The sequence below is a fragment of the Anopheles maculipalpis genome, chromosome 2RL, assembly GCF_943734695.1.
Source record: "Anopheles maculipalpis chromosome 2RL, idAnoMacuDA_375_x, whole genome shotgun sequence".
Classification (NCBI taxonomy): Eukaryota; Metazoa; Arthropoda; class Insecta; order Diptera; family Culicidae; genus Anopheles; species Anopheles maculipalpis.
Window position 1 is genome coordinate 11,835,741 of NC_064871.1, and position 27,934 is coordinate 11,863,674.

Genomic DNA, 27,934 nt, shown 5'->3' on the forward strand with positions numbered 1-27,934 from the left:
AAATTTATCGCGCAACGCGTGCGTGCGTGTGTGGGTCGCAAGTTCATCCAACTTTAGTGCTTTGCATGACTAATTTACCTTGCAATACATCTTCTCGCGCTTACCATAATGAACACTTGGTTGTGAGAATGTTTTATTTTTACTCTTTTCCTGGTGTCCTGGTGTCTTTTTGTTTGCTGTTATTTATGGATATTTAAACGTTAAGAAAAATGGTTCACACCATGCACGTGACAGATTGGGTGAGGTGGGTTCAAGTGTTTAACGCTTCTTTTTTTTTTAGTTTTTGTTCCGGAAATAATAAAATAAAATTGTAGCAATAGGAATAATACACACCGCATTACACACGGGTGAGAAGAGGCTAATATTAGACGTCCTCAACGGTTGTCATACACAGACGCATGATGTGTCCACTCGAATGATTTATGTAGGAAGAATCACAACGACGACGGCGGAAAAGACCTTTCAGACGTACCGATGAAGATATTGCGTCAGTTGTTGTCGAAGTGATAGCGCGCTACGGTCCCTAATCTGGAAGAGGGACAATTTTCGCTATGATCGTAATCAGCCGGGGAATTAAATGTTCCCTCACTATTGATTGCAAGATAAAGTGTCATTCATTTAGAATTGGGTGTCACTCTTTGCAGGCTGTAAAACGAGAAATTTTTAACGTAGAAATATAATTTCTACACCAAACGAAAGTTTTTCTATTGCTCTTTTATCACAAAATTCAAGTAAAATATATTTGTTTATGTACGGATGAATTTAAGCAACTTTCTTTTGATACTGATCTTCATAAACTGGCGAGTTCACGGATTGATTTGTTACAAAAACCTGTGCTTTGTACCCCCCACAGCTGCAGGTGGCTTGCAATACTATGAGTTTGAGGGCAAAATTCAGAATCCTGCCTCAAATCTATTTTTATGTACGTTTCGTACCTCGTTAGAACTTGGTCATACAATTTTTGGAGCACGTGGTTTGGCGATGTAATTATGCGTCGAAGTTCTGTTTGGTTGCTTTCAGGCACGAAAAGAACGGTAGTCTGCACTCAATCTGATTCTTCTGACGGTAGTTATGCTGCAAGGTATTTTTATTTCGCAATATTCCCGTCCGAAAGGCCAAGGTTAGCCTGTCACTTTCCTAACACCTTCCAGTTCAGCTGACATTGTTCCTGAACGACGAATTTGTTCAACCATGATATTTTCGAAACAGTTTCAAAACATATCCGTCAGTAGAAGACGCGTTTTTAAAGGAATTTTCCTATTTTTCTCCCGGACCAAGTTGAATTTTCTAAGTGGGGTGTGCACAATTAATTGTCTACGTTGTAGTTCCATCGTTAATTACGAGGTAAGCAAGCATGATTATGCCAAAACCACCCCATAAGAGCGAAGAGTGCTCCAATACATGCTCAAAGGTGTCAAAAATTCCATATAGCACCACTGAGGGCTCTGCTATACATAAGATGTGAGTGTGACCAAATTCTAAATGAACAGTACTTTAAGCAAGTGCAACCGGATTGTGACTCAACGGGATTTTTTTACTGTACACAGCAGCAGCTTAACGTGATTAGGGGAGATATTATTATAGCATTAACTATTGATCCTATTCATGTGATGAAGAAATCCTTCCAGAATTATCTATTTTTAGAACCCTGGGTTTATCATGATTGCGCGATATTACAATGATTTCATTGTAAACCACCGGGTAAAAGGTGTTTTGTCTAATGGTAGCAGATATTTGTTAATTATTTTCAAGCTTACGCGTATGCCGTATCATTTCTTATCATTTGCCCAGTTAAGCACAGCAGAGCGCAAATTATCCCAACTTTTAACCTCGTGTGTTTATCTTATCTTGCCACTTCATACCGAGCACCGAACGCTTCTGGTTCACAGCCCTTATGTGTGTTGTGGTTTTTTTTTCCTGGAAAGACTGCGGGTCTGAGGGAAAATGGAGCAGGTTGGGAAGGATAAGTTCGTAACAGTGTTCACATCCATCGTCATCTTCTTTTTCTGTGGGTTGATAGGATGATTGTGCCAACCTTCTCTACGTTATCTTTGTTGATGTTCTGGTATACCTGAGCTAATGGAGTACCTGCGCTCCGCCTATGGGTGGTAGAGAGAAACAGCTCTTAAAAGTGCATCTCCGATGCATTGCACAAGTTAGTTTCAATAGGCCTGATTATCTCTTACAAACGGAAAAGTCTCAAGACAAACTAGTCAATACAAATGGAAAATAAATTCGCATTATAAAACCGTTCTTGTGTCCGACAAGTTTCGTTAAGCAATTCTTTTTCGTTAAATCTTCAAAATAAATCCGTCAAAGTGATGAAACCAACAAAAACAAAACCAAAAGTGTAAACAACTGTTCTTGTTGAGAAGATAATTTGTGTTGTACCTGATTTTTTGATATCAAAATGATTTTTCAAATGATGTGAGCGATGATAGTAGTAGTGATGATAAAAGAACGGAAGTTCTTACTAAACAAAGTCGCCTGCTTCGTAGTATGATCGAACCTTTGGATGTTCTCGTGGTTGTTCTTTTCAGATTTCAGAAAGATTCCGCCTGTAGGGGCAAAAGGACTCACGCCAAAAGAAATGTTGGCAGCTACGCTGTGGTTTCTTGCGGAGGGGCGTTACCAAAATGGAATCGGGAAAGATTTCAATACAGCAATCGCTCAGACAACTTTCTCCGAGGCATTTATCAAGTGTTTAAATATTTTGGAAGAAACGTTGGCCACCAAATACATTTCATTAGAAAGGGAACCAAAAGATACTTTTTGAAGTAAAATAGTAAACCTTTTGGCTGGAACTGCTTAAGAAAACAAACTGGAAACACACAGGACGGAGTTAGTTTGGCGCCTTTCCGTTTCGAATAGGTGACGGAAAACAGTTTGACAAATACGAGTCTCCGTTTCTGTTAGAGAATTTAAATTCTTGGCAATGTACTTGTAAGTTTGCCTTTCGTTAAGTTTTTTTTTCGAACAGACAACACAAATGGCTGTCATAATTCGAATCTTCCGTTTTTGACAACTTGTCTTGACAATTTGTATGAAAGAAAAAAAAAACTAAATAGTCTTTAACTTTTGCTTAAAGTTAATGTTAAACTAACTTCTTCCTTTCCTTGTTTGTCGATCGGTAGAACACGGCCGTACCAATATCGAAAGTGCGCTGTGTGTTTATTTGATCCTGATAACTTTAGTAGAGCAGCAATCCTTTCGTCTCTCGTCGCGCCATCATTTACATGAATGAAGCAGCAAGTCCTTTCATTTACATTATACAAGACACACCGAGTGTGTCAGTACCGTGCTGCTGCTGCTGCTGCTGCTGCTGCTGCTGCTGCCTGTGCAGGTCCATTTTACGAACCCATCGAAAGCGGTGTGGTATGATGTAATTGGTCGGTTGGGAATGTAACCGGTGTGTGTGTGCTTGGGGTGGAAGTGGTAGTAAAACCTCCGCCGTTCACTTGCCACCTCCCCATCGTCACACAATATAACCCCGTGCTGCGGGTATCCGTCTACAAAACTTTCTCTACGTCCTTTAGTTAGACAACTGACGCGGCAAGTGCGCGCACAAACGATGGGAGACCGCAAATATCGCCCGGCAATATCATCTTCCACCATCATCCCTCTCCTGTATGCTCTTGGTATCATCATCATCATCATGATGATGCCCCCAAGCACCACCGACGCCGTTGTTACACTTTCCCGTTGTCTTGCGATCCTCTACTTCCACTGCGTTGTTTTACAGTCTCACCGCCAGACCCGCCCGCATCGAGCGCCAGGCCCGCCCTGTCCGCGCGGGGTGTGAGTGTGTGTTTGAGCCGGTTTGAAGTGGAACCAATTTAAATGAATCCGGAATGTATCGTCCTACGTTGCGCTTCCACCGTTACATGCTTCCCTTGCACGCCCCAAACCTAAACATCACACAAACACAACACTCTGAGGAAAGATCATTTGAATTGGCAAACGCGCAAATGCTTGGTTAGCTTGGTTAGTGTTACAGTAAGCGGAATGGAAACGTCGTCGCTTTATTATTTTAATAGTTATTATTTAATGTCTCAAAAAGTTTTGGATAAGTTTGTTCATCTTTTGTAGTAAAATAACGAAAAGAATTATATTCGTGAAAAAAAACCTAAACTGACAGTTATGTTCATCTTGACAGCTGTCAGCTGTCAAAATACGTAGTGTCAAAAAATCGAATATCTCGCCCAGTTCTACTCTTAAAATAAACAGTCTCGATGTAACGATGGCTTTACATCGTCTCATCCTTGCCATTCTTGTCGGTATTGTTTGATCGTGTGCAGCGAAATACCACTTGATGTTGGAAGGCGAGAAGATACAGTAGCGTGGAGAGAGGAAACAGAACCCGGGTGCATTATGGGTTTCCCCTTACCCCCATTTTCCTCGAGCGCAATAGGCGCTTGTGTTTCGAAGCAAAATGAAACGAGAATCGGTTCCACTGTTGTACATTTTAAAGTGCGATCCTTACAACAGCCACTGAGTCAGGAACTCCCGTGCTGTGCTCACCAGAGAAACAATGCGGTGGATGGGTAAGGTGAACCAGCAACAATTCTGACTCCTCTCCATTACTAACATATCTGCTTGTCTCACTTGTTTGAACCACTTCGTTTGCAGCGGCGGCGGTGATGATGATGATGGTTCGTCGCTCACTGTCTTTCTTCCCTAATATTGCACCCACCGCGACATGCGCCGTTCATCAAATGATGTGTCATTAGATCTAGGAGCTAAAGTTTGGAAGAGGGGAGCAAGAGCAGGAGCGAGACGTAGAGGGGTTGACCTGTGACGTGACGTGTGGGTTTGGATCTATTTTTAGGTAACGTGGAGGGGCACGTCTCCACCTTTCCGTCTGGCGTGCTTTGCTGTCAGAGAGCGTACCCTGCAACAAACCCCATACTCTCCGGCACATTGCCATCCTTCCCTGTACCTCCTGTACGTCCTCTGTATCAACACTGTTCACCAACGCGTTTTCGCGACATCTTTGATGTGAAGTAGCAAGAGTCGGAGAGGCGTCGGAGGACCGTGTGGTGATGGGACGGCAAACAAGACGTTTCACTGCCCGGTTTTGCGGTAGTTGTGTTTGGTTTTCCGCGTTTTGTACTCACCCTCTCCTGCACGTCCGGGCGGAACACATTAATGCGCACCGACCGAACTTGCGAACTGATTGTGTCCAGTCGCGTTAACAATTTAGTCTCAAGTCGTGTCGTGGCGGTAGGTTTTTGGTGAGTAGGGCAACCTGGGAACGCCGGCGAGCGGGTGATGGGAATTGATTAAGCGTCGGAAAGTTTACATTATTTATGAGCAACCGATGAGGCACGTTGGGAGGAGCGCACGCTGGCGAGAGGGTGTGTTGCCGGTCCGAAGGTGAAGGTGGTTCGGATTTTGAGATGGCGGGTAAGCTGAAGACGCAGATATTGGGGTCGGATTAAGACACTAAGCGCACCGGGGAGAGACACCAGGGTGCGCGCAACACAGGTCAGGAAGGTGATGGTCACTAAGCGTCTGTGAGGGCAAGCTCAAGACAACGACGACGTCCATGCATAATAACCCTTTTTTTCATTCTCCCTGACAGGAAGGAGATAGGGGAGCACAGAGATGAAATGCGGGCGATTTTAATTGGAAAACAAGCGTGCGTCTTCTGGGTAGAGCGAATGGTCGAGATTTCGAGATTTTGGTGGTTTGGTTGTGTTGGAATGTGTGATGGAGTGTGGTAAACACGCAAACCGTTTGGTTTATTGATTAAGGGTTCAGATGCATTATTAATAGAGTTGATTTAAAATCTAAAGTAGAGTGGTTCGGGTCGATGTCAAAGCGCGGTGATGCTGCGTTTTGATGGAAGACAAATATGGCTATTACAAGCCTTGGTGTAGGCTTCTTGCCAAACTTATTATTATTATTTCGGCAGAGGAGACTTTTTACAGATTTTTTTTTTTCATTTTTAGGTGTCTAAAGTAATAAAGGCGAAATACAGAGAACGTGGATGAATCAAAGTTTTTACAAATTCCAAGTCTAACGATGTGTAATTCATGGTCTAATTGTTCAGAGTTGGGAAAAGATTGATAGAAGTTTCTGAGAAAATCTTTTAGCAAGCTGCAAATTGCTCCAGGCTTAACTTCGTAGATTGCAGCTCACATCTCAGGCGATCTGTTGGCCAAGGCGATACGGCGGTGGTTCATGACACTGAAGGACCGGAGCTTGAATCCCATCCGGACCGTTCCACGGTAGTGACCGTATTGGACAATCTACCGTAATGGTTGGATCAATTAAGTTTGATATACAAAAACTAGTATTCAAAAATTGATACCAATGAAATATTGATTGATCTGTTGTTACCAATTCGCTTTCTAAAAACTAATACTAAAAAATCTCCTTGGGGCTTGCTTGCCAATTCCCACTGGCGCCTCTATCGTTTAAGAAAACCGATTCGCTTTCGCAAGCATGATTCACAAACCCATAAGTGTAGGAACGGTTTGTTGCCTTCGCACATTATGTGTGTTTGTGTGTGGAGTAATTCGAAATCATCCATCGCTTCACGCTAGCGAACGGTTTTAGAGATAGCCCAGCAAGAAGCCGTCCTAGAATGAGAGAAGCCTTCCGTGTCTCTGTTCAAGCGATCGCACGTTTCCTGCCCGTCAATCAGCACAATTAGCAATTAATCAAAGGTTTTAAATCGTTCGTAAGCTTGCCACCAAAACACCCCCCCCCCCCCCCCCCCACCCACCGAGTGGCGGGTAAAGTGTGGAGTTTGTATGAATGGTGAAGCAAACGCCATTAGTTTGAAGTGGTCAAGAAGTAGCGCTTTGCACAACTCCCCCCCCCCCATGTAGATGAGGAGTACCGCAAAATGGAACTGGTTCTAGGCAGTCCTCGGTCCAAGTCTGTGGGTCACGTTTGAAGAGTGTGTGATCTTGTGTGTGCGTGTGTTTTGTGTAGATGAGGTAGATTCGCTTCTGGTTCCTTCAGCTTTTGCTACGATAGCCGAGGTAGAATTGCTTTCATGGGCAAGCTTATTAAATGAATGAATGTTATACCTTCCCGCTCGGTGCTTGGTGCTCTTGTTGGTCGCAAAACAAACCACCCAAAAGCTACTAAGAAACCTGCCTGCAGGTGACGCTATGACTGCCTGCTATTACGTGTTCTAACTGCACGTCATAAAAAAAGATCGCATATCACACGCATATCACATCAATGCGTCGTCGTGGTGGGTGGGGTTTGATTCGTGTTAAAATCTTCAGGGACGCGAGGGCCGACTGCGCGAGGCGGCACTATAAATGTGTCCAGTGTATGTCGATGGTGGCGAAGTGATAAAGCCGCAACACAACCAAACACACGGACGAAAAACGGCGCAAACTGATTCCACTCACGAACTTCGCCCACCGATTTTGGTCGGCGTTTACTGTTTGCGATATTATTTTGGTCGCGTGATGTCGCTTATTTACGGCGGGAAATGCCTAACCCTCGAGCGGTCAACTTCGATGAAGGGTGGTTTTTTTTTCACTCGAATTGAATATCCAAATTTTTATAACACTCGTTTTAAAAATAAAATTCTATGTACATACATGGCTGAATTTTGTGCATGGCCATCGTACAAGGTGCGAAAAAATGGCCATCGTACAGGCATGAAATTCACATCGTAAATTAATAACATTGTGGCTTGTCTTAGACTGTTGGCACAGCTCCGTCCGTATGCGATTTTGTCGCAAGATTTCGGAAAAATATCAAATTTGGCCCTTTTTTATAAAATCGAACGGACCACCAGCTTCAGGGTTTAGGCTTAAGCTTGAAGTATGTAAGAAAATTGTTAACAAAAATATAGTTCTATTCATAGGGCTGTCCGTAGGTTGATTAGGACCTTATATTCAATGTCTTAACCGACCATAATGCACTTATCATCGATGCCATGTTTATACAACCCCACTCGCACCAGCGTACCGAAGGGTTTAAGCGCGTCTCCAAAACATCCCCACTGATAAACAGCGTGTGTCCGGCTACGTCCGGTTTGATTTCGTGATTTGCTTTAGTGTCGCGCCTTCTTATCAACGACGACTTAGTGCGATACTTCTTGCCACTCTTCTTAATCAACTCGTGTTTTGTTTTTTGTTTTGCCTCTCGCTCCTCTTCCGTCACGCGCAACACAACCCTAACCGCCAACAACTTGACTTGGCTTGGCTGGCTGTGGGAAGGGATTTTTTTCATTTCGGGTGAGCCGGTTTAAATTGGCAAAATCCAACAACGACAGCAAACACACTTTTTCAAATCTGGCCAACGTTTGTGGCCGGAGTGGGTGTTGTATGAAGGAGGGTTGGTGATCAAACAATGACTAAACATATTTCATGTTCCGCCGCCGGTTTTCGTGGTTCGCCAGTTGCTGGTTGGGTTTGAACTGATAAAAAGAGGTTTGTTCGTCGGATCAACGTCGGGCGTAAAGAAGAACGGTTAGATTTCTCTATACGTTACGTTGTGTACGGATGGTTGTGTACGGCCACATTACGAGTCGGGCGATGATGACACACTGGGGACAAGGGGGACCACATCAAATCTTATCTTGGGCTAAATGCAACGATATTTGAATGGGGTGAAGTAGTGCTTTTCCATCGCAAAGAAATGCTTTGTTTATCAAGCTTTTGGGGGTACAGAAGAAGAGGGTAAGTGGGATGGATAAGGCGGAAAGGTGGCAACAGGCTTTGTACTTAAAGAAACGAATCGTACTCGTGTCGCAATTTGTTTCCATTTGCTAATTATATGATACAATGAGTGTGTTTGATGAGATAGAAAACAGATTTCCCATTTTTGTGAATGATTGATTTCTAGTTCTTGACACTTTTGTTTTGTTTACTCTGGTGATTGTGTGTTTTCAAAGTGTTAATGTGTGAGGTGTCAAGCGACAACTTAAGCGGATTTTTGATTCAATTTTTTTGTGACAAAGAAGCAATCTCCCTTGCCGCTAGTTCCATCAACAACCGTCAGTCAATGTGATTATTGGGCCGCGTGTCTAAGAGCTTTTCCAGTCCGTTAAATCAAAGATTCTTTCCCTCGACGATGGTAATAGTTGCGTTTGGTGGTACAATGTTGAAATTTATGATACAATGTGCCAAACTGCTGTATGGAATTTCCGCATTTATCGCGCCGAAGCATACCGGTTCGCTGTACGAAATAATAAAGCAACGAAAAAGATTGCATCGTGTGGTGTAACAGGTGTGCAGCGAGGGTGGTATGTGCGGGCTGGTGTCCCACCCCCCTCAGCTCTGGCCTACACGAAGCCACCGTTATCATGACGAATAGCGAAAGCAATATAATTAATTTATAACAGTTTTTTTTTTATTTTATTTTATAATCCATGATAAGTTACAGGAAACAGACCAGCGAGTTGTGTGTGCGTAGAGGAACTGTGTTTCGCTTCGATTACGAATTGTTCCATGATGCGTGTGGTTTTGTAACGTAGTCGATAGCTGGTGAACCATGGCACACCTATAGTTTAGTTGGAGAACTTCGTGCGCCCCCGCTGTACCACTTTCCCAGCACACCATTCCCAGCCGAAAAGAGCTCAACAAAAAATGAATCATTTTACCACTTATCAGTTTTTTCATGGCTAAGACAACGTGATACCGGATACATAATTGAATCTATCTGACAGCAGACATTTTGTTTGGATTTTTGGTTACTACCTTATTGGTTGCGGTCGTTCGTCCTCTCGTCAAAAATAACGGTCACGATAGCATTGTGAGGATTTATTTGCTTGATTGGTTGTAATCAAACTGTAAATCAAGTTACATTATCTTGAATTATCGCCGACCGACGATATGAGACAGGAAATTCCATACATGCGCTTACATCTTTTGGAATATTTCGATTCCTCCTCGATTCGGAATAAACATTCGATTGTGACGCACTCGTGTTGCGTTTACAGAAGGACACGATTTGCACTTTGGGTAGGAGAGAGCTAGAGTGAAGCCCGCTAGACACGAACCAGGTCACTGATACCACTATGGTATCACAATATTGATTAAATCGCGTTACAGAAGTGTTTTAATTATGGAATGGTGCGTCATCGCCGTGCTCTTCAATCTAGTCAGGATGCTATTGCTTTTGAAAATTATACTGCAAAAAATATTTGTATAATGATTTTAATATTTTTTCTACATTCTCCTTACCCTATTTCGTTCCCAGGTTCGTTCAATACCCGAGGCTCAGCGGAAGTACCAGATCCGAAAACGCCAAAACACTCAGGAACGGTCGGCCACGTTCGTGTGCTACACCTGCGGTGCCGATACGCCGTCCTCGCAACTACGCTTAGTGTACTGCTGCCCGAATGCGGAACGGGAACCGTACTTTCCGTTCATCAAATCCCTGAAAGCACCGACCAATGCTAGTCCAATAAGTCCACAAGGTAAGGCTTTTTTTTTGTTGGCCCACCCACCGGCAATCACCGAAAATGAAGGCTGGTTTTGTCTGATCAGAGGTGTTCTGTTTACATCTGTATTTTCTCCTTCTTCCACCCAGGGATGGTGCAAATATGTTCCACGTGCAATAAGAAAAACGCCCACCGTGCGGAGGGTGGCAATGTTAGCAATGTGGACGAACGTTATCCGTCTCCGACGAAAATGACGTCTAGTGTGATAAATGAGGTTGTACGATATAAGGTAAGTTTGGCTGTATGATGCTCCTAGGCGACGGATTGTTCCTACTAATGTGTGTGGTTTGTTTTGTTTTTCTCTTTTAGCCTTATGAATTTGCCTCCGCTCTGTCTGGGGGACCGCTGCGGGACCAGAAGGGCAGTCGAAGAGATTCAAGACCAAATACACCACCTCACCTTCAAGGGCCAGTGGAAAACGGCCACGGTCATCAGTAAGTGTTGAGGCGATAAGCAAAATGAATCGAAAGAAGAGGACTGATAATCGTGTGAGAGAGGCATTAGGAATAGTTGAGGAGAAGTAAGTTAGTTGAGGATTGAACAAACTCTAGTTAGTTAGATTGAGAAAAAAATCTCTGTGCTAGATTAGTGTACGGTTATGTGGAAATAGGGGATAGTCTAAAGATTCTTTTGGAGTGGTCTGATTGCAGGGGCGCCCAGATTACTATCCGGACCGTCTCCTGGTACATCAAACTGATTATCCAGCTACGGGCATAATTTCAAGGAGGTCAAGCCAAGCATGTAGCAGCAGAAAAAAAGATTTCTCGAGAATGTAGAGCAGCATTATTCGTTTGATCTTGCCATCTATGTCTAAAGCATGTATATGAGATAAATTTTGATAGTTAAATTTTGATTCAAAGAAAATATTTTTTTCGGGTTCGAGAGGACTGACTAACAAGCGAATCGTTGACCATTAGGGTTGACCTGCTAGCTATTAAAGGCAAGAAGATGAAGAAGAAGATACAACGTACTTTACCGTTCCTCAGTAATGAGGACTGATTATCCAACTATGTGGTATTAGCTAGTCTAGTAAGAATTGCCGCAGAACTAGTCCATCAAACTTCGCGTGAATCAAATGTAATACTACATGTAATGAATCTTTTTGATCTCACTTTTAGATGTACCATTTGTAAGAATACGTTCCCCGCCACATCGATGGAATATCTGTCCACCAGTGCCGAGCACATGAACTCGCACGCGATGCACTTTCCCTGTCTGAAGGGCAGCAACGATCAGAGCCGTGTGCTGGCGTGCAAAAACTGCGTCGACAAACTAACGATCCAGTGGGAAACGATGGATGCGCAGCGCGTACCGCTCGAGCACCGGAAGTACATAATTCCTTCGCCAACGCCAAATTCGGCCTCGATATCACCGGGCGGTGGTAGCCTTGTGCGGCCACAGTCTAGCGTCGGTGGTACGCCACCGTCCACGCCGGCTTCTACCGTTCCGAGTACCTCCGTGTACTGCTTCATCTGTGGGTTGCACTCGGAGCTGAGCTTCGCCCGGTTGCTGTATGCCAACAAGGAGGTAAGATGCGCGTCATTTAATTTCGATATGGATTCATTACATTGTCTTCATTACTCTTTTTTTACGCATTTTTAGGGATCTCGGCCTTACTTTCCGTTCCTGTTATCACACAAATCACCGCACAATGCCGAGCAGTTGCGCGGTGACAGTTCCGCGCTGGTCTGTACATTCTGTTATCATTCGCTACTAAACCAATGGCGAAAGTAAGTGTTACCCGGTTATAGATCCAGTCATAGATCGATCGATGTTCTAACGTACTTTTCTCTCTCAACCGCAGATACGAAGCGCAAAGTAATATTCCTCCACCGAGTGAGCGTGAGTACAACTTTCACGATTACTGTTGCCATCTTTGCGGCATAACGACGTACCGGAAACGGGTCCGAGCGCTCCCGATACGGGAGTACCCGTTCGTAGCTAATCGAAAGTGTGATGGCATACTGCTGGAGAATGGTGATTACGCAGTAGTGTGTCTCGACTGTTACGAAAGTTTACGGTAAGCTACAAAATTGGCACAACTGAGGATGGTACAACAATGCGAAACAAATGCGAGACGTTTTGATGCGTAATGCACATCTATCTTATCTTCCAAACAAAACAGGCAACAATCGGCCGAGTACGATCGATTCGGAGTGGCAATTGAAAAGCGTGAATACAATTGGGTTGCTCAACCTCCGCCACCAGAGGACAGCCCGGAAGTGTCGGTGGCGCGTCTACCGAGCGGGGAACGGTCCGATAAGGCGATTAAGAATGTAAGATAAATAGTTTGTAATGTGGTTGGGGAGCCTTGTAAGTCTAACGTGTGCGTTGCTTTATGTTTGTTTTACAGTCTCAAGGAGGATTACGTTCGGCACCGAACAAGAAAAATTGTTCGCCGAAAGTTACAAACGACAAGCAGCGGGATGGTGAGTACACATTTTGGTTGAATTCTTTCAATTTCTAAAACATTCGTTTGTCCCCGTTGCACAAAACACATTTTGGGATTCTTTTAAGTGGGTAAAATAGTCAATAATGCAGAACTCAGTAAGTCTACGCAGGATTTTAATTATGTGTCTCATTCGGCAATGAGTAATTAACATCGCGTTAATTACGCCAGTAGAAAGGCATGGGAAGTCAATACTTCTTCTTCTTGAGCTGTTCAGGGTTGAACACATTGAAGTAGAATCTTTGGACGATCTACTATTTAATGACAGGAGTCTTCTGGATAGCAGCAGTTTATGAAGCCTGTAATATGCACGATTTTGCTGCGTTGGGTGTTTTTTGAAGTTTCAGTTGATACTCTGCTTCCGATCTGGGCTCTATCACGGTTAGAGGCAGATGCTCCGGCAAGCATGTATTTTGTTGTCGTCGTATTGCTCCTCAATTCAATCCTATTGGCTTCGCGTTTCAGTCGGGCTTACACCGCGCACACCGCTGTAGATGTCCGTCAGATGTCAATGTCATGGGAGGCCAACACCAACCTGCAAATACTAAATATAGTTAACTGATGTTCCTGTTGACCTAACGACCCTCTAGGTCATGGGAAGAAATTAAAAAAGAGTCTTCTCAGTCACTATAATTTTCAAAGACGAATTTCGATAATCTTCTTGTGCCAAACTTTCTCAAGTCCAAAGCTTCCCCTGACAATTGCATACTAATTTGTATACAACACACTTTTAGTCCGTCTTGGAACCGATTTACGCCAAGTGGATCGTGTCCGTAATAAACTTGCCGAGCGTGTCAAGCCTTCGTTCTCACACGATGGCGCCACCTGTATCATCCTGACGGTGCGCTGCTGCACACAGGAAACTTCTCCGGTTAAGTTGATGTTGTTTGCAGTTTTCCGTCAACTAGAACGTCTGTTTTGTCGAACAAGCGCATCTCTACCAATCCTTGTTAGAATGAGTCAGGCTCAATACATAGCTCGAAGCAACTACTCATCCCCGTTTTTGCCCGCCTGCCACTCTGAAGTTCCTTTCCAATGTGGCTCTCCCGCCAGACGTTCGGTGGAACGTACGAAGGACCGCACCGAAGTGCAAGCGTGCGCGTTAGTGGCATCCGTTAGGCTGCCTGCCTGCAAGCACCGAACGAACGGTGGTTTAGAGCATTGTTTGTTTTTGTTCGCATCGCGTTTGCACTGCACTCGATGGATGATATCCGCTCTGCCTGTCAGCCGACCGAACCTCCGTATCCTTTTTCTCGAATATAGTACTCGCACCTTTGAAATGCGCATGTGTCCACACGACGGGTTATTACACCGTTGCTCTCCAGTTCCTGTATCCTTTCGCAAAGTCTTCATTCCTTGTACTCGCTCTCGCTCTCCCTGCTCTTGGTGTGACGGGAGCTCTACGTTTGACGGGTAAGTCTGTCTTCCCGTGTTCTCTTGTTCCCACAGTGGTACCGAACGGTGTGTGCACACGTGCCACCTTCTGTACGTGTGTAAGTTTGTATGTGTCGTCATCTCTATCAATTTCCCCCCCCCCCCTCGTCTCTCCCGTCCCTCGCATCTCGTGCGGTGTAGTTTAGGGGAAAAGACAAGAGTCTGCGCAAATTACTCCGAAAAGAGTGTACAAATTACCATAAATTGGTAAGAAAAACCACAACACGAAATCGGATAAACGAGGGCGCTTTAGCGCATTTTCTCCCGGTTTTTTATTCGGTATGTGTGTTTGTTAGGAGTAGACCGAGGTGTCGCGAGTTCGGGTATACATTGCGCGCTCGGGTATCGGGATACGATTGCTATGAACTCTCTGGGAGATGGCAGATGAGGAAGCTTGTGTGATGGGTTTTGTGCCCGGGGACGCGAGAAGTAGTCGTATCGTCATCCGTATCCGTTTGATGGTTTCTTTGAGCTAAACAAACAAAGCATAAATACATAGCTTCCCGTGGTCAGAATCCTTACACACAGACACGTAACTGGGGAAAATGCAAGTAGAAATGAAACAGCGACAAAGCGAAAAAATGAAATGGAAAATAAATAAAGAAAGCGTACAACGGTTTTTGTTGGCTTGGCGAATACAAAAAAAAAGCCCGTATAACTTTTCGGATTTTCAACCTTATGGCACAATCCTTCAAACGGGAGAGCAGCAGGATGTGGTTGTTCCTTCGTTGCTTCCCCTTTCTTTCCCCGTGTTTTTTTTCTACTTCTTTTATTCTGGTTGGCTCGCCAGAAAGAAGAAAGATCGATTACCGATGGTGTGTACTGTTGACGACTGGCAGGGAAAACATGAACTAATTTGTGCAGATTGCGCACAGACTGTGTTTTGTTGGTGCGCGGGTGAAGTTTATAATTCATGGGAACGCGGCGCCACACCTCAAAAGCGTTTACATTGAAATATGAGAGGGTGTTGATTCGACAAATGGGAATTGAAATTTCCGGCGTGGGTGCGAAGATAAAATGCGGCCGTGCATAATGATATTGCATCGATTCGTTTTTATTATGCATTAGTTTTAATAGTGTTGTTGGGAAGTTGTAATCAAATTGTTATTTCAAATGACAACAAAATTGACCGTCAATAAGTCTTGTACGCATTGTAAAGCAGCGTGTATAGATGGAAGCAAATAAATATCGAGGGGAACGAGAAGGCCCACCAAACAGTGTCCTTTGGGGTATTATGCAATCATCACAGCAATCATCTTATCGGATTATGAGGAACTATTTCCTAAAACCCTCCCACCGAAACACTCTGCAGAGAATTGCTATCAAAAAGGATTAGATGGATACCAGACATATTACAGCTGGTAGATTGAGTAGCAGAAAAAGACATTTCTCTTCGGTGTCTTCTATCGTCCGTATAAAGCTCAGCAAAACACACTGTACAAACCGTCACCTATGCTAGGAATACCCAACCACGCTCGTCGTGTCGCAAATGTATGCTCGGTGGGTGGATGGGAGGAACGCTGTCTCACAAATCTTCTTGCAAACACGAGAAAGTTGAGCGAAGAAGCGCACACTGCCATAAAATGTAGTCTTTTGGCAGCATTACCGGGCATCACTTTCGAAACGACCACCACCACCATCACGTGTGTGACATGCGGAGAGAAAAGCTGGTGTGGATAAATATTTCACCAAAATCGTCCTTCTCGAAATTTCATACCAAGAGGGGGCGGCATATAGCCGGGAGGGCGCGAGATTGTTGGAAAACTTTGGCTCACTGCCAGTAGGGCTCTCCGGGGTGGTAAATGTGTTAAAAAGGTAATGTTTTCTGTGTAAGGGGGGGGGGGGGGGGAGGTTTGCGAATGTTTAGTGAATAATTTGTTACGCGCACTCGTGTGTTTGTGTGTGTGTCTGGAACTTTGGTAAAGAATTGGAGGCAGAAAAGTGGAACCAACAGTGCGGAATATATGTATGCTGAGGTGACCATTTAGGCAGAGGATGGTGGTTGTATTTGCAGTGTCTCTTTGCTCGATCTCAATCTTCTCGCTCCGGTGTTCGTTGAGTCACTTACCACCCAATCCATCTCTCCAAGCCAGGGCGGGCGTGCCAACGGCTAGTATGGGCGTGAAAAGTCGGTCGGTGTTGTTACTGTTGTAGGAAGATATTACCACCGCAACACGGGACGACGGTCGGTTATTAGGCGTACATTTATTTTCACTTCATCTTCTGTCTACATACAGCAGCAACGTTCTTTCATGTGCTCTCGACCCCTTGCTGTGTTGTAGGGATTGTGCGTGTGTGTTGCTTTCTGAACCGCAGGACGTTTGGGTGTAAAAAGGGATTTTTCTTTTAAGTAGCAAACTTTTCATCTAGCGAGCAAACTGGGAAATTGGGCAGCTGCTGCTGTGTTGTAAGGGAGGGTAAAAGTTTGAAATGCCTGGTGTTTGTGAATGTCTGGTTGGTAACTTAAGGGAACCTCCGGAATGTAGTCGAGAATATTTAGTGGGAAGAATATATACTTCTGCGTGGACGAGTAGAAATAGAAGCATGGAAATGGTGATAAAAATGAAAGCAATGTAGGGATTGACACATGTGGTTTTGGTTGAGGTGAGTTGCCTACGATTTTCATGGAAGAATTTATTTTATGACTCAATTTTTTTGTGTATTATTTTTTTATGTTTGACCACCTTCACATGGTTTCCTGTGTTGTAGAGTAGCGAATAAATTGTGCGAAATGAAATCAATTTTGGCTTGCCGTTTGTTTGAGCCAATCGTCGCACTGCAACCCGGCGCCATTGAAATAAAATTAACATTGATTTTTGTACCCCAAAATGGCCCACACGAAGGCTAATGAAATCAAACCTTAGCAAGCAGTATCCTTATTAGTGTTTCGGTACACACGACGCTCATCACGTAAACCAACACAAACACATACACACACGCGCTTGATGAGTTATGTCGAACCCTCTGTCCCTTCTGCATACTTCCTCGAAATACTAACACATAAATGTGTTCATCCAAAAATCATTCCTGGGGCTGCGAAAATCGTTTCGTATTGTAGATGCAGGATGTGAGGACTTACCGATAAACCCGGCGCATATTACCCTGGTCGAATCAAGTGTTCTTGCTCGGCATACGAAGCGCACACCACCGGGACTATGATTCCGGGTGCTTCTTTGTGCCTTGTCAGTGATTTGCCCTGTTTTTTTGGATCAATTTTCCCCGTCGCGGCGTTCTCTGTTAGCCATGGCTAGCGTTCGCTTCACGCTGGTAGTGATTATCTGCGCTTTGGTGTATTTTATTGGCTTTGATTACCGTTCACGCGGCAGTAATCACTTTAGTGCACGATGAGGCAGCGTAGTGTGTTAGGGTATTAAGCGCTTGAATCTAGGCTGCGGTGATGTTCCTCTCTAGGTAGACACGCGAACCCAAAACTGGCTGTTGATGGGATCGTTTTCATCGAGGACAGACAGGCCCAATACCACACACACACGTTCATGGTGATGGCAATGACGGAGGTCATCTTGGTTATGCCTGGTTATCGTGGAGCAGAGCTGTGTGCGGTTTATCAGCGTCGGTAGGGATTATTAGTCGCTAGAACAGGTAAATGATGATCAAAAGAATATGTAGGGCGATTAAATATCAGCATCATTATGAGGGGTTTATATTTGCAGAATTGATCCTGGGATATCACAAAATGGGATAACTTATTTAGACCATGCAATGTGCCCGAAATATTCTCCTTTTATATATCTGTTTTGTTCTAGTATTTGAACTGTTAATTATAAATTATTTACAGCCTCATCATTTCACAGAAATCATAACAAAACCACAATCCTGTAAACCGATCCTGACAGCCGCGTGTAAATTTTCTTGTAGTTCATCAGTACGAAGATTTGTCCTAGCAAATCTCTCTCGGATAGCTTCTTTATCCAAGAATCTCTTTCACGACACAACGCTATTTAATTGCCGATGATTATCTTTCCACCCGAGGTCGTCCCGGGGAACAACCCGTTGGAGTGAGCAAACACGGAAGGAATTCCATTTTTCCATTCGTTAGGTAATCGTCCACACTTTTCCATGGGGGAAAAAGGTTTTAAACCATTTGCCACCGTAACAGAGGGAGTGCGGGTACGAGCGTGTTAGAAGATCCCCTCCGACAAACAACAATCTCATTTTCGCTAAGAATGTGTAAACGACCATCTCATCTTCGCCCGCTTTGGGATGTTGGCAAAAGCGCAAGGTTTCTGCTGCAAACGGCAAACCCTTCGGTTGCTAGCACAGGTTAACGAAAGGTGTGAAAAGCTTTGAAACCAAGCCGGAATTCTTCACCGACCGCTGGACTTCTGGGTGGCAGGATCGCGTAGGTTGGCAAATATGCACAAGAAAAGGGAGGGGAATGGGCATTTGCTCAGCATTCCTTTCGGAGTGAGAATAGAAAGTCTGCTGGCGTGTGGACGAGGATTGCAAACCGCAGTGTGTTTGTGTGGAGAGGGTGTGGGAAGTGAGCATAGAATGTGGCAATGTTTTGAGAAACTCCAAAAATGTTGGCACTTGCTCATTTCCGGAAATTGTGCGGGTGTTCAAATGAGGTTTTTTTTATTGTTGGGACGAAACGGTTTCATCCCTAGAGTAAAACCTTTGTACAAATTTATTTTTTATAGCTCTACTCAACTCAATTTGTGCACAATAGTTTCATCCGTTGATGAGAATTCTGTTCAATTACAAGAAATGCTTGTTACTGACTCGGCATGCCCCTTCAATCCACTTTCCAAAAGGGATCTGCGAATAACGTCTGTAGTGCATTTAATTTCAATAACTATTCAATGCTGAATTATGCAGCAGTGAATGATATCAAATCAATTGCAATTTGCATCGTACAAAGAAGTGAGCAGTGAAAGAAACCAAACCTATAGAAAGTATAAATATCTGCAAATCGGATCGGTTGGATGCCTTTTCTGTAGCACCTCTCGGCATCAAGCATGACATATCATCATAATCGTAACAATAGATAATCAAATCAAGCGATTTAATTAGATTTCAATTGCTTGCAGCTGTACGTTTCCATGTACCAGAGCCTGTACCCTCGACACATGTGCATGTGAAGCTTCATGGTTCCTCTGTGAGCGTTGCATACAAACAAGAGCGGTCTCAATCGACCGACACCGCCAGAGTCACGGTGCACAAAGTGTTACCATAGTTGCCATGAAAAATAGATAAATCTTTCTGTATTAATAGAAATAGTCCGTACGGCTAGCTGTCGTCCTACCACGGCTGTAGTTCCAGTTCGTTTACCAATTCGGCATTAGACAAGGACATGTATCCATGCAGAAGTCGTTCGGTTGTGGTGTCGATTCACGATTCATCACGATAGCTTTATTTACTTCATCAACGGAGCTTTGAACGAGAACACGAAGCAGAGCACGGGCTGATGGTTGGTTTGTCATGCACTTGTGTAAAACAGGTTTGGTTGTACTGTTAGTTGAAGTTGTCGACAGTATCCGAAAGCCATGACAGAAAGTCATTTTACTAGGTTTTGAACAATAGAATGGAGCTTGTAAATCACTCAGTTCTTGTGGAGCTATGCACTCATGTAGTGGACAAAAAGGAGGCTTTTTATTTCCTGTCTTCAATCGAAAGGATGGGATTCAAATCCCATCCGGACCGTTACCCCGTAGCGAGGACTGACTATACAACTACGCAAGTCTATCCGCATCAGCAAGTCTGGTGAGCCATTAAATGGACGGCCTAACTTAGTAGGACGTTAAGTCAAGAGTTATTCCGTCTATTAAGGACCTTTTCCTACAATAAATCAGTGTTTGATGAAGTTTATCCACACATAACACATCAAAGGACAAGCACGCAAAACTAATATTTATTACGCGTTATCACAGGTTCGTCCTAACACCATTCCATCAGATTCAGCGAAAAAAGTAATGATTTCACCATTTTGAAATCCTATATCAGTGCGTAAAGCTCTACAAAGCCCAATCCGACAAAGGATTTACCAGGAATTCAAAAGCACGGCGTTGGTGATACACAGAGATGATCACGAGATGGTGGACATCGCATAAGCGGGTTCATAGACACACACAGTCGAATATCGTTAGCCCATGAGCTGCCGCTGTCTGTTGGTCAAAAAGGCATCAAAACAGATTTGGCTGTACAGGACTTTTGGATGCTGAGGTGGTAATCTCGCATATTTTTGGCTTGTCTCGTGTGGATTAGTTTCAAGTCGGACGTGAAAAATATCGCATTATGTCGGTTACAAAACGTTATATTGTAATTTTTGAGTTTACCATATGTAAGAACATTTTTTGACATTTTGAAATATGCATTATGTTGGGCCTATACCTGTGTGTAGCTACTTCGGATGTATTTTCAACGCTTCACAGAATTTTGAGAACATTTCGGTACTGATGCATTTGTGCCTATCGTTGACCGATGGATGCCACACCGTACCATTTCCCGGACGCCCGAATGCTTACATTTTGATTCCTTCCGATTGGTGTGCACTGGGCGCAATTTGGTTGTCATGGTTTTGGCGCTCGGTACCACCAAATCTGTACTATTTTTAAACCCTGGAACGCAAAATTAATCGTGTGGGTGTGTGTACGTTGCTGATGACGTCGTTGTCGCACCGGTCGAGGCTCTGGAACGACGTTTTCAAAGCTAAAACCCATTTGATACCCAACATTCCGAAACAAGAAAAAATGGAACAAAATCTATCCCTCTACTCGCTTCTATTCGTAACGCGAGAGCTGTCTGTTGTTGGAAGCAGCAAGGAACTAGAGCAACAGCAAAAAATAGTCCCGATCGGAGCATCAAGTGAAGTACTCGACCGTCAGAGCCGATGGTTCTTCTCAATGCAAATGGAAAGTTTGTTCTGCTGTCGATGGCTGTGTGCGTATCGATCGTCCTCAAGTGTGGCCCCGAAATAGAACACGGACAAAATACGTTGCAGTTTTAGCTTTTCTTGTTGCGACGATTATTCACGTTTTTCACAGCTACTGACGTTCGGTAAGCCAGTTAAAATTGAAAGATTCTGATCATCCATCAATGGAAATATTTTTCAAAACCGGTATGACAGTGAGGCTGTTAGTGATTCATATATGAAATGTTTGTGTGTTTTAATTTAATTTTTGTATTTTGTCGTTCCGGATTTTCCGTGTTAGCACGGCTTAATACAATTAGCTTCAGACTATGGCTTCAGACACGATGATGGATGTGTAGTTAATGTGAATTTTCAAAAATGCGTGAAAAATGATTCATGCGTCATTCTAATTTGCTGTAGCAGGGAAAAAAAAACAAACTTTAGTGGTAAAATTTGTACTGAAATAGTAACCAAAATTATCTCAATCAAGGGTTTGTCAACAAAACCATTTTCCACAATCGGTGCTTCACATTAAGGATAACGTGTGTGTATTGTACGGTTACGCTTATCGGTCGAAAATCGATATGAATCCTTTCTAACAATCCTGTAAAACCCTTCCACATGAAAGCTCTTACGCTCTAAGAAGCGTATGATCACCCAAAATCGATATTGATCCATCCATCCCAAACCATTGAAGTTAGAGTTTCCCCGAGTGTGGCGAGAGGGAGTCATTTGCGCTTGATTTGATCCGACATAATGCGACTGGCTTATGAACTGAAACATTTAACTCAATTTGACCACACTGGGCCTCGTGGAAGTGGATGGAAGAGACAGAGAGTACGACCAGAACGAACCGAAGCAGCAACCGGAGGACGTGTTCCAATCAAGTGAAAGGCTAAACGTGCGATAAGCGTGTGTCCCCTGGCCAAGTGTTGACCAGGATCAGCGACCAAAGATACTATCGACAACGACACAATACCACCTCCTTCACTGTCTCGTCCCCCTTCGGACCGATTTTTTTCCACGTCTCGCATCGCCGACGGTTCGATCCATTTATATGCATTGCTCCGGTGCTGCTAACCTGCTGCATCGTTCGATGTTCTCTGTCCGTACGTGGAGGACCTTCACTATGGAGCTCTTTTCGGTACGATACCGCTCGTAACACAATGGTTGTCCGGAAGGGGGCTGGTCGTTTCTTCTGCACCGCAACGAGCAGACGATGTCGTTATCGTTCATGTTTCGTGTGCTGGTTTATCCTTCGGCAAACATTGACCGGCACAGAACAACGATGGACATTCTGCCAAGTGTTTGTAGCCGTTCACCGAGATCCGGGTGTGTGCGCTGGCTTGGTGTTTCGTAACCGTAACCTCAATCTTGCCAATGAGCCATTTCTGCACGAGTACTGTCAGGCCGAAAACAGTGAGGGAAGTGATTTGCGCCTGGCGTATTTGAAGCGGGGGCTTAAGGTGATAAGCCCAAAGACCAACAAGGGAGAGAGACCGAACTCGGAACGCATTACTAAGTAGCAATGTGTGACCGGAACACGTCACACACGCATAAGAAAGGGTGGAAACAATCGTCGTCGATTCAATTAGGTACACACAGACATGCTGCTTGTCAAAGGAAGAGGGGAGGAAAATGGGAGAATGGGTACTTGAGGGTATCAGAGATGCACAGAGGTGCTTTAGGCCATAAGTTCAATAAAGCGAAGTATGTCTCCATACTTCGATGGGAACGTACGTGGACGAGAAGAGAATCGATAAGTGGAAAATAGCAACAAAAGTTGGAAAGCGCAGAGCTTTTAATTCGGAGTTCGTCTGTGTGTGAAGACTTGGCCTCTTCATATACACGGAAGGAGCAAGGAATTCCTGTTAGCGAAAATGATCAATTTTCGCTGTTATAGTCGCATTGAACACAAGAGATGCGTAAATGTATTGCTGTGATAACCTCTCCTTGTTCTAGAGCTAGCTTGGCACATTGCTAGCCGTTTGGATTGGCGTTCTGTATGCATGAGGTTCGAATCTCGGGTGGGTATAAGACGGTTTCTCGCTCGCTATCTTTGTTATACATAAATCGATATTTCTCATCGTGTCTTAAACACATATCGATAGGCGCGGGAAGAATGTCAGAGAACATTAACTTGCTTCCCTTCGAGTCCCGTAATAATAAGGCGTTTTTATTCGCATAACATTCAACTTCTTTTAGTATCTAACTGCGGTCGTTACTATTTCTAGCACTGCAACATACTATTCCGACCTTCTTTTATTCACTTTACGAGTATCCTTTTTTTCCATTGCACCTTAGCCACACTCTCTACTGAGCATTTTCCATTTGTTAAGCAGGAAAAACTTTCCAACGATACGCGGAACTGGTTGTAAGAACAAACTTCATTTGTCCACTTATTGGCATTGTGCATTCGCTGTCGGTATATGGAGTATGCTGTCTACCCGCTCGAATATCCGCAGGAAAAGTGTGACAGTGTATAATATGGAGCTGTTGACTAAATTGAAACATTGTTCAGCAAAGTTGTTACTTGGTCAACTGTTTAGAGAGAAAGACAGAACGGTGTACGTGCGTCCATTCCGGGGCAGTTCGGGGGGTTCGCATTTGTCGCTTCCCATTTCTTCCACACAGGATACTGTTTACATCTAGATTACAGTGTAGTGTTCTGTGACCATTACGTCGAGCTCCTTTGCGCTCGAGAGAGGCGCTAGAGGATAAAGTTTTCCTTGTTCTGCTGGAGTAACGACCCTTCCTGAGAACAGGAGGTGGTGGAAAAATTGTTCCCAAGAGCATCGTTGTACCTGAGGTACTGGTAAGGTTACGGTGGCGCAATGTTAATTCCTTCGGTTTACATTTCACGCAAAGACTGGGGAGTGGGTGGATAGAGAAAATGAAAATGGCGGCGGTCCATTAAAAGATAATACCCGTAATTTGTTAGATACAACATTGGCCACGCAATATTGTGTGGAGAATTGAGTTTTGAACTGCTTATTGAATGTAATGCGCGAATCGTTGACAATTTGATCACACAACGCACAATTGGGTTCTAATTCATGAAAGCCTAATGGTCTCTAATGACCCGAAACAGCTTGGCAATAATTTATTGGACTATTTCGTTTTTTTGAGCATAGCATAGTGAAAACGTATTCTTTGACATGTCCCCGTACTGTAGACCATCCTAAGCCAGTTTTTTTAAAAGTATTTTGACGTTTCGTGATTAAAACGGTGATTGGTCTTCGTGCGATTCATACTGCTTAGGACTGGTCGACTGTCTGACAGTTCTGACAGTGACAGTAGTTGGCTATAATCTTTCAGACTTTCAGGCTTAAGTCATCATAGTCTCCCAAAATCAGAAATATTGTATGGAAACGTTAATGTTCTCCAAATCATTCCTGCTAAAAGTATATCAAAAGGAACATTTAGTTGTGAAAAATGTCACATGTCGATGTCAAAAATGAAACCAAGTGTCATTCCAAAACTGTCACACCATTCACCGATGCATTCAAGCATTGTTCATCCACTTGCAACCAAATCAATGCATATGTAAATGTGTGTATAATTTCTACCAACTATTTAATTGCACCTCTCCCATCGCAATTGCAATGGCATGAAACGAAAACGGAGAAGAAAAAAAAGCCAGATCAATAAACATATTCAGTAAACAATGCAGCAACAGATTTCTACAACGAACGAACCTATCCCCTCACCAACGTGACCCACTCACACCAGCAGCAGGCTCCATCGTATCTCGTTTCAATGACACAACAGAACAGTAATGAGTGGGCACTGTGGTCATAAAATAATCGTACCATTTTTGGGGGTGAATATTCCAATTAGTCCGTGCTTTTATGGTGTCTGTGTCACTGAGAACCCCCCCCACCTTCCCTTCCCATCCACTCAATTTGGGGAGGGGGTAGTTGTGCACTTTCAGCCAGAATGTGATTATTATTGCTGCGAAATCATTTTCACCACGGAGAAAATTGGGATGGGAAGGCGGCAGCTCTTGAATGAATTCATGATGCCAATAGGTTGGTGGAAGCGTGAAAAATCACTGTCATCGGAGAACGATCGGGTTAAATGGTGGGGCCACTTTCGGGCGCATAAATAGAGGGTTCAAAATGGCAAACACACCGGTCGTGTTATAATCCTCCCCACAAAAAAAGAGGGTCGTTAGAGTTCAAATTTGTGCCAATCCCCGGGAGGTGGATTGGGGTCGGATCATATTGCGAAGTTCTGGTGATGTAGTCGTTGGTTGAGGGAAATGACCACAGGAAAGGTGAGAAGCTTGTTAGCTTTGGTGTTGATACTTGTTGGAAACAACGTGGTGTGTACATCAAACAGTACAAATTCCTACAGTGGGTACAATTATTTATTTATTTATTTATTTACAATTGAATATGACGGTCCAGTGCCGTATAGATACAATTATTTGTAGTAGGTTTTTTTTAATAGAAAAATCTTACAAAAAATATATTTAAGTATAAAAATGTATCAAATTTGTGAAGCACACTGTAAACTCTAATACGCGCACTTCTCGAAAGGCAACACTAATTGCTTCTCAAACAATTTATTTCTACCATCGGAAGAAGGACTACCCCCGCACCCCCGCAGTGTGTTCAGTAAGCAGTGTTTGCATCGAGCATCGGGAAAGAATTATGCTACAGCACGGTTTGCTTCCTTTTGCTGGTCGTTTTTCCACCTCCAAAAAATAGACATGGATACCGTCGTGTTTTCCCGTTGACACTGCTAATGAAGGGAGAGAGCGCCCATGTAAATGGGAAACTTCTGCTGCGGGGGCACCATAGGGGGGAGCAGTGAATTGAGTGTCACCAACTCACACACCAGCGTCCAGTTAGTGGTTTTTGGGGTGCAAAAAGCGAAAAGGCAACATAATTTGCACTATGATGGCAAAACTTAAAACACACCACACACCGTTGGAAGATATTTGGCGTGTGTGTGTGTGGCTCAGTGTGTGACCAAAGTGCACGATATACGGTCAACAACTTGTCGCTTTGTCACTTATTGCACACTTGGTTGGCATTGTGGTAGATTAGTTTTTCGTCGCTGTGGGAATGGTTCCGGCGACACCGTATTGGATGTGTGGTGCAAAAGTGCCAACGTAACCACCACCCCAATCCAGTTGCTTTGGTGTGTGCAACAACTGTGTGTGTGTGTGTGTGGCTGCTTTTCGTCGCTTACCCAAGACACAACCTTGGGTATCGGTGTCCTTTTGTGTGTCACTAACTTAAAAGACCATTAAATAAATCTTCCATCCGAGAATTTGTGTTGCCACCATTTTCACGATTCGCTTCCGTTTTACCCAATCGTCACTTCCGTTTCCCATCCCGCTAGAGTGTTGGGCGGCCACCTTCTGCCAGAGGGGGGTTAGTTTTTCGGGTTCGTTTCGGTTCGTTTGCAGGCAAAACGGATGTTTGTTGCTTCGATTTACCGACCCGAAGCTGGAAAGTACCCGAAGAAAAATGTGTGTTTTTCCACCGGGTGGGAGACGGGGGAGGGGGGGTTTTTCCGCCGAGGTACTTGACACCTTTCAACTCAATCAACGTACCGCAACATCGTCGCCGCACGTAACACGCTCGTGTGTTCTCTTTCAGCTGCACAGGCGAACATTCGTGTTTGGTTTTATTTATTTTGCTCTCTACTAGGAAACGCTGGAAAACTTCTCCATTCTGGTGCTGCTGGCGTAGCACTAGCGTGTTGTGCTCTACGGTGTAGACGAGTCACCATCGGGGTCTGTTCATTTTCCTTTGCGTGTTATGTACCCCTTCAAACGGGGCAGAGAAAGAGAGATGGCTAGCAGAAGAGCAAAAAAAAAGGGAAAAGCGAGATAAAAGTACACTTTTCCAAACTTGTTCTCGTTCACAAACACACAGACACACACACACACACACACACACACACACACACACATATATGAGGGCCACCAACGTCTGTCGTCCTCTCGGGAAGTGTGGTTGCTTTTTTGAACGACGAACACGGAACGAAACACGCACACACGACACGACACGGTTCGTATATTATCCTTTTTCCGCTTGTGAAGGACCGCTTGTCGGTATCACCCCCAACCCACCCAGGGGGCTGACCCTTCCGGAGATCGAACTTCCATCCCCCCCCCCCCCCCCGCACTACTGTGCTCGGTAAGTGTGTGTGTGTGCGGGAGCGATTCTAGCATCGGAAGGAAAATTATTGGTTCGTGTGATGTTGTACCGAAAGCGATGGAAAAGCGGGGCCACCCCACCGGTATTAGGGGTCACATTGTGGGGAAGAAGGTTGGGAGGCGGAAGGCCCATAAAAGTCAACCGCAGGCCGGGATCGTTTTCAAATCATTTCCGCAGCAGAGCACGAATCATCATAGCTGCTGCTGTGGCAAAAGACGGCAAACCGGAAGGAAAAACGTAATTGAAATGCTGGAGAATGTCGGACGTGTGTGGGTGGGTGGGAAGCGGTTAGGGTCATGAGGGTTGGGATAAAAAGATTGCCGCGTCTCTGTGTCATGTTTGTGTTTCCGACGAAAAAACCACACACCACGTTTTTGGCAGTCCGACGTCAAATGCCGAGTTGATGTTCCAACAAATGCAACACAGCGCATTTGTGCACACGGAGCGAGTACATAGTGAGTACACTTCCACTACTACTTTTTGGGGTGAGAAGAATAAGTATCTCTTTTTCTGTTAAGTGTTCCGAAACTCACAGCTTCGTGTCAGGTGAGGATTGTTTGGAAAATTGAAGTTGTTTT

The 27,934-nt window shown here is 44.1% G+C and overlaps 1 protein-coding gene across 1 annotated transcript in view; it reads left to right on the forward strand.

Moving 5' to 3' along the window:
• Positions 1–27,934, forward strand: part of LOC126560096 (uncharacterized) — a 428,080-nt gene that overhangs the window by 32,238 nt on the left and 367,908 nt on the right. The window contains exons 4-11 of the mRNA XM_050216258.1: positions 10,180–10,399; positions 10,513–10,652; positions 10,733–10,857; positions 11,542–11,950; positions 12,026–12,153; positions 12,228–12,443; positions 12,549–12,699; positions 12,777–12,852. Of these exons, the coding sequence (XP_050072215.1) occupies positions 10,180–10,399; positions 10,513–10,652; positions 10,733–10,857; positions 11,542–11,950; positions 12,026–12,153; positions 12,228–12,443; positions 12,549–12,699; positions 12,777–12,852 (1,465 nt within the window). The remainder of the gene's footprint in view (positions 1–10,179; positions 10,400–10,512; positions 10,653–10,732; positions 10,858–11,541; positions 11,951–12,025; positions 12,154–12,227; positions 12,444–12,548; positions 12,700–12,776; positions 12,853–27,934) is intronic.